Source organism: Dermacentor andersoni, chromosome 8 (assembly GCF_023375885.2).
Source record: "Dermacentor andersoni chromosome 8, qqDerAnde1_hic_scaffold, whole genome shotgun sequence".
Classification (NCBI taxonomy): Eukaryota; Metazoa; Arthropoda; class Arachnida; order Ixodida; family Ixodidae; genus Dermacentor; species Dermacentor andersoni.
Genome location: NC_092821.1, coordinates 99957460 through 99970697, shown reverse-complemented (window position 1 = coordinate 99970697; position 13238 = coordinate 99957460). Strand labels below are relative to the sequence as shown.

At 49.9% G+C, this 13238-nt stretch overlaps 1 protein-coding gene across 1 annotated transcript in view; it reads right to left on the bottom strand.

The window, feature by feature from the left end:
• Cht7 (chitinase 7) overlaps nt 1-8086 on the bottom strand; it is a 200528-nt gene extending 192442 nt beyond the window's left edge. The window contains exon 1 of the mRNA XM_050176876.2: nt 7397-8086. Coding sequence (XP_050032833.1) covers nt 7397-7399 — 3 coding nt within the window. The 5' untranslated portion in view covers nt 7400-8086. The remainder of the gene's footprint in view (nt 1-7396) is intronic.
• Between the last annotated feature and the right edge of the window lie 5152 nt (nt 8087-13238).

Below are 13238 nucleotides of genomic sequence, written 5' to 3'. Positions count from 1 at the left end.
ATTTGCAACGGCGCGAGCGGTCGCCCATTCAAACAACGGAAAGCGCAAATTTACGCAGCAAGCCCAGGTGCGTGCCCAGCCTTCCCAAACAGGTCACTCACCGCCACAGTGACGGGGCGGGTGAATTTCTTTTTTTTCGACATCTGGCCGCCTGTCGACATCTCGCGTTTCTCCCTGCGCCTTATCCGATACTAGGCCGATGAGGCGTCCGCATTGTAATTAGGCCTTATCGCCACCATACGGGGTCGCACGAGGCCCACAGGAATGATAAAACGAAGTGAAGGAATGCACTTTATCTGCCGCTCGCGCTAGAGGTTTGCCCCATCGCATCTGTGCCCCTGTCGCCGCGTGCCATCCTCCTTAAACGTGACCCGCTTAAAAGAGCCCCCCCTACCCCCCCCCTACCCCCCCCACCCCCCACTTGAACTTCCTGCTGGTTGTTCCAAAGCCTTTCGGGAATTTTCCACTATTGTCGCTCAGGAGTGAGAACTGAGGGACTTTTACTGTCCCGGCTTACCGAAGGCCATTACCGGGGATTTCTTACACTCCAAAGCCGTAATGGAAACGCCCTGCCATCGGTGCCTGTAAATAGTGGGTCATCCTGAACGACGCCCTTAATTCTTCTTTTAGGAGCATGTTTACGATAATTGTATGTACTACGTACGTATGTACTGCGTGCAATTAAGCAAGCTTTCCAACAAGAGAAGCACCCAGTTTATGTACAGGTTGTCCCACATAACTTGAGCCAAAGTTTTAAAAATGAAAGGCACTCCGGGTGTCAGTTGAACCGAATGAATAATGTTGTCACTGGCCTTTTTTATTTTATTGTTTATTTTCCCCTTAACGAACGAATTAGTTATGTTTAATTAAACAACTTTCTAAGTATTGGCTGCAAACCCCAAGTGTGATAGGCAAAGTTGTATGTAGAGCACCTTGAGAAACCTCTCAGTAAATTGCTTCCAACACGATATATCTCACGCGGTCCTTTTTTCAGCGTTGCAAAGAAAGTCCGCGAAATGTGCAAAAATACCACGTGACGGGGTGCTTGCGCTCTGTTATTGTGCTGCTCTCAAGCGTGCGATGGATGAACAAGGTCGGCTGCAGCGAGACTGGCCCGCGACAGGGCGTTATGCCTAGTGTAGGTATCTGCGCATGCTGCTCACCGAGCGGTGTAAACCTTGTTTTCATAAATAACTATATATATATATATATATATATATATATATATATATATATATATATATATATATATACATATGTGTGTGTGTGTGTGTGTGTGTGTGTGTGTGTGTGTGTGTGTGTGTGTGTGTGTGTGTGTGTGTGTGTGTGTTGAAATAAGAACACGGGCGCCGATATTCGAAACCGAAGTGCTTCTTCCCGATACGCATTATACTGTGCTAAAAAAACTGAGGCATCCAAACAAAGTCGCAGAGATACATTACCGAACAGATCACATCGACATAGCGGGATTTCCACCGATGGTACGTGTTCTGCATGGCATCAGTAGGAAGAGATAGGTCATGCAACGGGTGATCCATTGCAGCGACCGAATGAGCGACTAAAGCGAAGAGAAACGCGATTGGCGCAGCAAAGAACTACATATTGAATGAAGATATGGGTAAAATTCTCACTCACGAAATAGACTACCCTGACGCAGAACAGCGGGCGCGAGCGCAAATACCTAGGAGGAAGCCATCTTTCTTCAGTCGAGACTAATCGGCTGGGGATAAGGTTGACTTGTCCTGCTGCTGCGAGAATTCACAAGAGTTCCACAAGAGATAGGGTTGTACTTCTTTTCTTCCTTAACTCTATGGGTCCGGTCCTACATCGTGCTCCAGAACGGGACGCCCCAGTAACGCTTAGCAGAGAGAGCTGCCCAGGCGTCACGTGTAACGACCGACTTCTATCCAGCCCGCAGCATTTGACCTTACTCGGTCAGGGTGTACGTATACACGCGACAGACGAGATATTAAAAGCAGATTCTCCAAGTACGGGACTCGAGTGGCCTCTGAACGGGCAGCCGCCGCGGGGTGGTGCGTTTGCGGCTGAGAGGCGAGACGAACGAGGAAAGAAAAAAGAAAGAGACGAAGATTAGGAAAGAACACAAACTTCTGTGCCGCTCCGAAAATTAACCTCCATCCGGCCCTGCCGTCCCCGACACTGCCACCGCCGCCGCGGTGGCAAGCAAGGTTCGGCGGGTGACATTCCTCCCCCCCCCCCCCCTCCCCACCGATTTCGGTCTTGGCTCCTCTCGCGGGGCTTCTCTTCTAGCGAGAGTTTCGCGAGACTAGAGAGCGCTGGCGTGGGTGTATACTAATTATTAAAGGAGACTCCTAGGTGAGTTGGTAAAAACGGTGCGAAAAGCGTGACAAACAAAAAAAAAGCAATAACAGCGGGGTAGAGACGGCTCGTGTACCGTTGACCCTACTAATACTCGTGTTTTGATTAAGCATGTAGTTGTTAGTCAAAGCTCGTCCTGTCGGTTCCTGCTTATCTGTGTTGTGTCCTTCCCGCAGTTATTTTTTGTTCTTTTTTTTTTTCGTACCACGCATAATATATACCGATTAATTCAGACCGAAGCGTCGGTCAGTATCTTTGTGGAATGGAGCGAGCCGACGCAAATACGAAAATAAGCCAAAACGGTAATGCACGTCTTACTAGCAAACACGATCTCAAAGTAGCGAACCTTCGCATCAGAAATTTCTTACTCTTTCTTTTTTGTGCTTGTGCATGTACTCTGTATAGCTGACACGTAGTCTTCATTTACATTAGTTCTTTTTTTATTCAAGCGTGTAATTATCTTCTGTCTCACTCTCTCTAATCTTACATCCGTAAGCGCCGGTCACTTTGCCTTTAAACGCGTGTTCGGAAAGCGGTGCATGGTAATTTTAATCGAGCGTCGCCGGCGAATGGGGTCGCCTTGGAGGGGTGGGGGGCACGAGAAGTTATTACGCAAGCTTTCTCTCTGTGCACTTCGGAATTAACAGTGTCGGCTAGAGCTGCTTGTGAAAACTTTGCGCAGCAGCTTACATGCATATATTAGCTGAGTTAACATCTCACACACCAGCTGGCCGACTGGTACGAGTAACTGGACGTTTAGGTACGTTTGCAGGTATGCTTTTTTTTTTATATATGATTCCGCTTAAAGATACCTCGTTTTCTATTGGTAATAAACTTTCTTGCAGCAGATATGGCAATTCTTTTTTTTTTTTAGGTGTGGATGCGCTGCGCAGATCTCTACTACATTCCCCACGGATGTACTACTGCGTATATTTCTGACGCGGGCTCTTTGTTTGACGCCTATGCATTTTTGTTCAAGGGCGCGCCCTTTATTTGCGTGTAGAGTGGGGGTCTTTCTCAAGTGAAACAGGCGGAACCCCTTTTTTATTGCATGCGTTATTTTTTTCTCTTCAGCGGGCCATTCCTTACCGCATTGTAAGCAGAATCGGCAGACGGGTCAGAGTGACATGAAAACTGGCTGTCCTGCCACAGTTCTTGATGGCTTCAACTATCAAGCGTCGAAATGTGACGAGCTTGGATTTTGACCCAATTGACTCTTCACGCGGTAAATACCTTAAGCCACTACGCAAATCTCTGTTGCCTAGTGGTTTCCCCCCCTTCTCGTTTCACTGAGATCTTACTGAGCCAATAAATGCACAATTTTGCAAAAGGCTGCCCCTCGAGAACCGATATTTAATCTATGAAGTTTTGGGTCAGCGAAGAGACAAAAAAATGTCGGAAAGCATCCATGAAAACACAATGGAATAAATTGTTCAAAGCTTCATTCTACGGATGCCACCATTGACCGAAGTGACGTTCCAACAGCGACTTAGAGAAATGCTCGCGACGCTCGCAGCGTCGGAAGCCACCTCGGATCATCGCCGCACTGCACACAGCCGCACACGGCCAGACAAACACAATGGACGCACGGTAGCTTCGAAGCAGAGATTAATCGTCAGCTGAAGCCACCATCGCATCGGGAATAGCACAAACGGTGGCACACGGCCCGAGTAACCAGCAAATTAGCAGACCCGTTCTTCTAGTTATGCCGATTAGTATAAGGTCTCGCTGAAGCCGCCTACTCAGAAGCTTCCTTAGCGTATAGCTTACCTATAGCTGCTGCGATGTAATCGAAAAGCGAAGCAAGCGTCGGGACTAGGTCGAGTGCCTGTATCGAACGGCAAACGTTCGAGAAAGAGCGCCCAATCCGTATAGGCAGCGCATGGCTTCTTTTGCCCGTGTTCCTCGGCGCTCGATGCTTGTCAAATTACGCTGCTGACTCACGCTTAATATTGAAGAAAACACAAATGCGATACCTTTCAGAAATGTAGCGATCACTATTTTATTCGTTTCGTTTTTCTTTGATGTCACTTTGTAACAAAACGCGTCAACAAAACGAAGTAATAAATCGCGTTCGTCCTGCATGCGTGGGAGTGTTTGTTTGTGTGTTATTCAAATCACCACGCCTTGCGCGTTTATGCTAGCGATTCACTCCCATGAGCTTCTCTCCTGATACTTGGACCTGGACTGGCTCTAATCCCTTCCACAACCCGGGTCTCTAACGCAGCACCCGTGGTCTCTGTGAATTGCCCACAGTGCTTTGCCGCTATAGTGTTTGCGGCGGATATACTTGCGATGTGCAGTGGTTGAGTCCCACCACTAAAGCCACAGTATAGAGAAAGTGCTTAAATGTGCCGAGATACTACAGCCCAGCATACATAATACGAGTGATTATACAGAACAATAAGTTCCACGCGCCCTTTATGAACTTTCCTGGCGATTTAACGAACCTCTCCCTCATCTAACTACAATATTTCACATGACAACGCCTTGCGAAACAAAACAAAAAATGTGCTTCGTGCCATCCAATTTGTGACCCCACTGGACAGCTCCAGATGTCGGTGGCAGTATTTCTTCAACGTGCATTCGAGCGGGAAAAAAGATAAGCGATCAAGCTGCTGTAGTTCGACGAACGATGGGGCAGCTTCTCTCTCTCTCTCTCTCTCTATCATTATTTTCTATTTTAGTGCAAAAACCTTGTCTCGAAAAGCTACAGAGAAACAAACTGACGCCGCTTGAACTGCGTGTCAAAAAATAGACCGATACGTCGTAGACCGGCTCCCCCACCGAACAGAATCGCGGCGTTTCGCTTCACGCTGGCAACCTCGCCACTGGAAATACCCTGAATAGAGCGAAAGGGACATTTGAAAGAATAAATAACCAATAAATATAAAATGAGAAGAGCTATGTGCGCGGTGACCAACAGCGTGACGGGCGCACGTAGAACGCAACTCGTTTTGCGATCGCTGCGTCGAGCGCACAAATTTCTTGCGCTAGATTTATTTCTCGTGCGCGGTGCCCTTATTTTCTTTTTCTTCTTCCGTGGTCTCGAGCCGCTCTACTGATTTGATTCCTGGTTGCGTTTGCTTAATGCTCTTGCATAACTTCGTACTGGTTTTTCTCCGGTTGCGGATATCCCTAGTACCGCCATACGTCGCCTTAAATTTTAGTTGTAATAATGAACTCTGGCAGCAACTACGAAGTCACTCGACGCTATAAAACGCTTACATAGTAAGGAGCGGCGTCCACCGGTTCCTGGTGACCAACGGTGCGCGTAAACCCTTACAAAAAGGTAGCTTTTTTTTCTGATGGGAATGGCCAACAGTGCGTCGTGCAATTCGTACGGGTGCGATGAGACTGTAGAGCACATTCTGTCTCATTGCCCATCCTTTGACATTCCGCGACGTACTTTACAAGCGCAACTCAACCTGCTAAACAATAGAGTGCTCTCAGAAGAAAAGATCCTCGGACCATGGCCTATGCGTTCTTGCATGCAAAAGGCCACAAAAGTACTTCTCCGTTTCTTGAAGGACACTGGATTACACGGACGCTGACAGTGGAGATTCCTCTGCGACTGACTGTGAATGACTATTACTTTTCTTTCCGCTCCTTATCTATTCTAGTGTAAGGTAGCCAGCCGGGCACGTCCTTGGTTAACGTCCCTACCTCTTCCATTCGTTTCCCTCTCTCTCTCTTACAAAAAGAGAAGTTTGGTGAAGCCTATGCACGAACTACTGACGTCTTATAGGTCACTTCTTTCCAACTGCTGCTTTATATTTTATGACATTTTTTTTTCTCTTTCTTTATACCTAACACAACTCATCTAAGAGAACCCATCGTAAGACAGGGCTCATCTGGAGAACAGCTGAGCCAAACCGTTAGGCAATACGCTTATCGGCTATAGTCGATGCTGAGAGTGGGCTTTAAGATAGGCTATTAGGATGGACGGGGCAAGCTCATGCAGTTTAATATGAATTGCTAAAGGCGCTATATGAGCGGAAAAAAGATACATCTTCTTTTTTTTGCAATACAAGGGAGTTTTTACTGACGCAAATACTTGCTAATCCGTTCCCGGTCCGGAGCCATCAAGTTGTGTGGCCTAAGTTCTTACTCAAGAATCCCGTGGATTTTCTGTTCCCGCGTGCGTTTTGCATAGAAGGTTAGGGAGACGAAGGATGCCTGCGTCTTAAAGTACAAATACTTCATTAAAACTTACAATCCATTGAACGGGAAAGTAGTAGCGGTGGCATTCAGAAACTATAAGGAGCTCTTTGCTTCGATGTCGTTTTTGACGCTTCAACGGGTTGCTACAGTGAGTTGCTGATGCACCTCGCTCTAAAACGCCACGCGAATCACTTTGAGGTAGTAAATATTGTGTGTGCTCCTCCGTGACCTTCTTAGTAGCTTCCTTTTTCCATTTTATTAAGTTAAATTTCCCGTGTTCACAGCAAACAGCGTGAAGCCATAAGCAATAGAAGATGACGAAGCCATCCCCTATATCCTGAATTATTCTAACGAAGGCAAAGCGTCTTTATTATGAAATTCAGGCAGTACTCTGAGAGGCTTTGCCCTGTCCTCCCTCCAAATAAACTTGCCCCGACAGATGAACCGACCACGGCAATAGCGTATATGTCACGTTGGAAATGCATAGAGCAATCCTTTAAACAGGATACGTTGATTTAGAGCAATACCAGAGCACGCGCTATATGTTGGTTCCACACAGAGGAATAAAGCTAGATTACCTTTGCGGCGTCTGACAAAGAGTGCTAGCAGGTAATCTCCATGCGGCCGCAAGGATAACACTGAAACATCCACGTCGAGCGCTGACTGGAAACTGCAGTTTCCATCACTGCAGTGCTAGTGCATGTGCAATTTTGTTTCTTAGTCATGTTGTACGTAACCTTTGCTCTCTCATTCGCGATCATTCCAGGTCGTCAAGCGCAGTTCGTCAGTACGTCGCCATGGTGAGCGGAGACTTCACATGGCGACGCTGACCGAAGTGTCACAGCGAATGACGTCAGCAAGCGGGTAAAATAATTAAAAGGTAAGGACTTACCATGATGAAACAGAACTGTGCGCTATGCTTTCCGAATCCAGTGATGAACAGGTAGTCCTGATATGACGCGGCCGATAACCCGACTGGCAGGAGCTTTCACAGTATAACACACACCGTGACAGACGACGGGTTACACAGGCTTGATGCAGGCGCTGGTGTCCTTTTCACGATGCACGAACAATTCGAAATCAGCCCCAGATAAGTTACCTAGGACCTCCGTTTCTATCGGGCCACAGCCACAAGTAAGACGCTGTCCTTTGGGCCCCCTTCGCGGGGAGTTGGACGAGCAACTGTTATCCACCTGACCGGTAGCGGACGGCAAAGCCCGGGCGCTCACTTCCAGACGACCACTCAAAAGGAAACGCCGAGAGCACGCTCTCGCAGGAGCGGCGCTGAAGAACGTATACGAAGGCCGGCCTTCTTGTTTCGGATTTGCCTTCTGCTCTCGAAAGCAGGGACGCGTCGTCTGCTATTCCAGCCTACAATGTAGGGTAGAAATTTGATGTCTTCGCGCCACCTCACGCGCTACTCCGTGGTTGGACGTAGTTCCGGTCTCCTCCTGCCTTGTACGGAGGGCGAACCGAGCTCTCGCGGATGAGAGACAAGACGGAGCAGTATGCAGCGACCAACCGATCCGACCTGGTCGAGCACCGTTACCTGCTTTGCGCGTAACGGGTCCTTCGTCGTCTTGCTCGCCGCCGCTGCCCCCCCCCCCCCTTCCTTGGACCTTCTCCTTACAGCTCCCCCTTGCCCTCCTCAGAGCCGGTGGAGCACGGAGCCCTAGAGGCTCTATGGCAAGAACCGCTTCGTCACTCACTCGCTCATCAAGCGTCCTCCTCTCGCGAACGTTTTCTTTCTGTTCTGCGCCGACGGGTCACGTGAACCGGCGAGGGGCCCAACCAGCGGACCAGAAACCAGGTAACCTACCTGCTCCTGCGTCGTGCAAGTCTGGTCCGACTGCCTTCTTTATCAAAGCCTGTTTTCTCCTTGCCTTCATTCGGTTGGGTCCTTTCCCCTTCCTTGGCTTCTTGCTTTTTTTTTTCATTTAGTTTCGCCTCGGATTTTAGGTTTTTGTTCTTTCGTTTATGGCGTTTTGTACGCGCGGTGCGCCATTCCACGCCTCTGCAGCGATGCCCGCTGGCAGCTTCAAGCTCTATTGACGACATTTAATGACATTTGCTTTCTTTATTTTTTTATTACTTCCTCCGAAAGTCGTCCAGTGCGTTTCCTGTGACGCATGATCGCCTATCTGCGCACAATCTGATCGGCTACTTTCATGCGTTTCTTTCGTTCGAATAAATGGATCCTAATCAGCATTCACTGCCGAATCCATTCTTAGCCGTAGTAAAAGCTCATCGCCCAGGGAAGCTTCTCGAAACAAGTTAGTTTTAAAACAAAAGTTTAACACAACAGGCTATTTCATGGAAGCGCATAGGTGGCTATCTTGAGGCGGTTGAGGTGTTGAGACTCTGCTTCGGTTTACTTGACCGCCTGAAGCCCGAAAAGAGGTCAAGGAAGTAATCGCCTCTCAAGTCGATTCATGTTACATTCCTGAAGCGCCAATGTGTCATTTATATATTACGGTTACATGCCAAAAGCAACATCGCGCGTACGACAAAGTAATCATCTGCTCATGTCTTTTCCTGTCCTTTTTTTTTAATTAGAAACACCGCATTTATATTTGCTCAAACACGCAGATGAATATAATACCGGTGTCACAAGTACACTTCTGATCACAATCGGGGCCGATCCGGATTGAGCTTGATGCGGATAGTGTTGTTGCGTGGTCATTTGCGATCGAGATCTTGCGAGATCCGCATCGGGGCAATCAGAATCCGTGAATCGCGATCAGGCCTCTTGATCGCGATCGCTGGCTGACGTCCGCGCCCTCTGGCGCAGTATTTTCAAAGCGCTAAAGACAAGAAGTGAGAGCAGCTCAATAAAAAAAAACATTTAAAATCCTTCTTATCAGCAACCACAAACTGTAAAGTTGAAATATGGTCCAAATTTAACTGTTTTGCAAATCTGAACTTGTAGCCAAGGCATTATGCAGTTCTGAGAGTTGCCGACGATCAGCAGATGACAATAACTCGATCCGGATCGTTGAACCATGTAGGCGCGACCATTGTTAACCGCGATCAAGAAGACCGACCCGGATCGACTCCGATCGCGATTAGAAGTGTACGTGTGACACCGGTATAAAACATCGTATGGTTTGTTGCCATGTTGATAATGCATTTTATATTTTCCTGTCATCTTGCAGTGTCTGAAAGCATTGTCTTGGACTAAACATCACGCTAAATTAAATTAGGGCGTTTCCGCACTAGTTTCTTCGACAACCGACGGGAAGAATTCGATTGAACCACTTCCACACAGTTCTACATGCATCTGACTTTATGCCCGCAATGAATATAATCTACGTAATTGGTTCCGATTTAATTTCGAAAAGTATTGCAGGCTATGTGCGCTATAACCGACAAACGGCCTCAGGAATTTATAGCGGCGACACGTACGACCATTGGCAAGAAGGGTCGTGCGTAAAAAAAAGTAAACATAATAGCCGGCTTCAGAGATTCCTCTTGTTCTGAACACAATTTCTGCGACAGCAGCAGGCTCTTGCAGCTTGCGCGGCCGTCTCCTGACGAACAAGGCCTTCATTACACTGCTCACAACTTCGTCTTCTGCCGCTACACTATATCGCCTGTTTGATATCTCCAAAATACATGCATTATGCACCTCCAGTAACTCACGAACATTTTCGCGTTTGGGCCCTTTTGTCGCGTGGACAATCATGTAATTTGTCGGGCTGTATCTTTGGTTCTATTAGAAAACATAGTCATTCCTTGACAGTAAGCGATTGACTCCACTACAGCAAATGCTATCGGTACTTATGACGTAAGTGCGAGTTGGTGCGGTAGTTTCCCTGGCGGCGGCGTCATCCATGTCACTTTCTCTTTCTCATTTCTTCTTTTTTTTTTGTCTTTCATGCCTCATCAAGTATCGTCTGACACTACTAGAGGCTGCATTGCTAGTGCAGTAGTATATGTATCTAAAACTGCCTCGTTCATATTTTTTTTTAATCGGGCAGAATTAATGTACGATGAGAGTCCATGTGTGCGAGTAGCCAAAGTGTGTCATGCACGAGGCGTGACTACAGCCGGGCTCCTTTGTCGCGCTTCTTTTGGGACACGCTGCGCCATCTCGCGGCGCCGCTATGAAGTCCTTGCGTACCCAACGGCGTATGCAAAGGGACTGCGCATGCAACCTTGAGTACAGCCACGGTCACACATTTCACGGTACTTTCGCGTATCAGTGAAGAAGCCATGACAATGTTTTGGCATCAACTACCAACATTTTTACTTACTCCACGCCAAGCGAAACGTAGCGTTGCGCTCATTTACCCAATGGGTTCACTGGGTGCGGCTATGTCGTTTTTGCTGCTGAAGACGTTAGGAAGTTTCAATCGAGTGTACGCAGTGCGAAAAGGCGCAGCATGCAAGTTTCTTTTTTTGTCAAACCACGTTTATTAAGTGGCTGGATTAGTAGGCGCCAGAATTCGGAAAACACTCAAGAAACTATTGCCGTGATTGATGATGATAATGATGATGATTGCTGCTGCTGCTGCTGCTTGCTGCTGCTGCTGCTGCTGCTTGCTGCTGCTGCTGCTTGCTGCTGCTTGCTGCTGCTGCTGCTGCTGCTGCTTGCTGCTGCTTGCTGCTGCTGCTGCTTGCTGCTGCTTGCTGCTGCTGCTGCTTGCTGCTGCTTGCTGCTGCTGCTTGCTGCTGCTGCTGCTGCTGCTGCTGCTTGCTGCTGCTTGCTGCTGCTGCTGCTTGCTGCTGCTTGCTGCTGCTGCTGCTTGCTGCTGCTTGCTGCTGCTGCTTGCTGCTGCTGCTTGCTGCTGCTGCTTGCTGCTGCTGCTTGCTGCTGCTGCTTGCTGCTGCTGCTTGCTGCTGCTGCTTGCTGCTGCTGCTTGCTGCTGCTGCTTGCTGCTGCTGCTTGCTGCTGCTGCTTGCTGCTGCTGCTTGCTGCTGCTGCTTGCTGCTGCTGCTTGCTGCTGCTGCTTGCTGCTGCTGCTTGCTGCTGCTGCTTGCTGCTGCTGCTTGCTGCTGCTGCTTGCTGCTGCTGCTTGCTGCTGCTGCTTGCTGCTGCTGCTTGCTGCTGCTGCTTGCTGCTGCTGCTTGCTGCTGCTGCTTGCTGCTGCTGCTTGCTGCTGCTGCTTGCTGCTGCTGCTTGCTGCTGCTGCTTGCTGCTGCTGCTTGCTGCTGCTGCTTGCTGCTGCTGCTTGCTGCTGCTGCTTGCTGCTGCTGCTTGCTGCTGCTGCTTGCTGCTGCTGCTTGCTGCTGCTGCTTGCTGCTGCTGCTTGCTGCTGCTGCTTGCTGCTGCTGCTTGCTGCTGCTGCTTGCTGCTGCTGCTTGCTGCTGCTGCTGCTGCTGCTGCTGCTGCTGCTGCTGCTGCTGCTTGCTGCTGCTGCTGCTTGCTGCTGCTGCTGCTTGCTGCTGCTGCTGCTTGCTGCTGCTGCTGCTTGCTGCTGCTGCTGCTTGCTGCTGCTGCTGCTTGCTGCTGCTGCTGCTTGCTGCTGCTGCTTGCTGCTGCTGCTGCTTGCTGCTGCTGCTGCTTGCTGCTGCTGCTGCTTGCTGCTGCTGCTGCTTGCTGCTGCTGCTTGCTGCTGCTGCTTGCTGCTGCTGCTTGCTGCTGCTGCTTGCTGCTGCTGCTGCTTGCTGCTGCTGCTTGCTGCTGCTGCTTGCTGCTGCTGCTTGCTGCTGCTGCTTGCTGCTGCTGCTTGCTGCTGCTGCTTGCTGCTGCTGCTTGCTGCTGCTGCTTGCTGCTGCTGCTTGCTGCTGCTGCTTGCTGCTGCTGCTTGCTGCTGCTGCTTGCTGCTGCTGCTTGCTGCTGCTGCTTGCTGCTGCTGCTTGCTGCTGCTGCTTGCTGCTGCTGCTTGCTGCTGCTGCTTGCTGCTGCTGCTTGCTGCTGCTGCTTGCTGCTGCTGCTTGCTGCTGCTGCTTGCTGCTGCTGCTTGCTGCTGCTGCTTGCTGCTGCTGCTTGCTGCTGCTGCTTGCTGCTGCTGCTTGCTGCTGCTGCTTGCTGCTGCTGCTTGCTGCTGCTGCTTGCTGCTGCTGCTTGCTGCTGCTGCTTGCTGCTGCTGCTTGCTGCTGCTGCTTGCTGCTGCTGCTTGCTGCTGCTGCTTGCTGCTGCTGCTTGCTGCTGCTGCTTGCTGCTGCTGCTTGCTGCTGCTGCTTGCTGCTGCTGCTTGCTGCTGCTGCTTGCTGCTGCTGCTTGCTGCTGCTGCTTGCTGCTGCTGCTTGCTGCTGCTGCTTGCTGCTGCTGCTTGCTGCTGCTGCTTGCTGCTGCTGCTTGCTGCTGCTGCTTGCTGCTGCTGCTTGCTGCTGCTGCTTGCTGCTGCTGCTTGCTGCTGCTGCTTGCTGCTGCTGCTTGCTGCTGCTGCTTGCTGCTGCTGCTTGCTGCTGCTGCTTGCTGCTGCTGCTTGCTGCTGCTGCTTGCTGCTGCTGCTTGCTGCTGCTGCTTGCTGCTGCTGCTTGCTGCTGCTGCTTGCTGCTGCTGCTTGCTGCTGCTGCTTGCTGCTGCTGCTTGCTGCTGCTGCTTGCTGCTGCTGCTTGCTGCTGCTGCTTGCTGCTGCTGCTTGCTGCTGCTGCTTGCTGCTGCTGCTTGCTGCTGCTGCTTGCTGCTGCTGCTTGCTGCTGCTGCTTGCTGCTGCTGCTTGCTGCTGCTGCTTGCTGCTGCTGCTGCTGCTGCTTGCTTGCTGCTGCTGCTTGCTGCTGCTGCTTGCTGCTGCTGCTTGCTGCTGCTGCTTGCTGCTGCTGCTTGCTGCTGCTGCTTGCTGCTG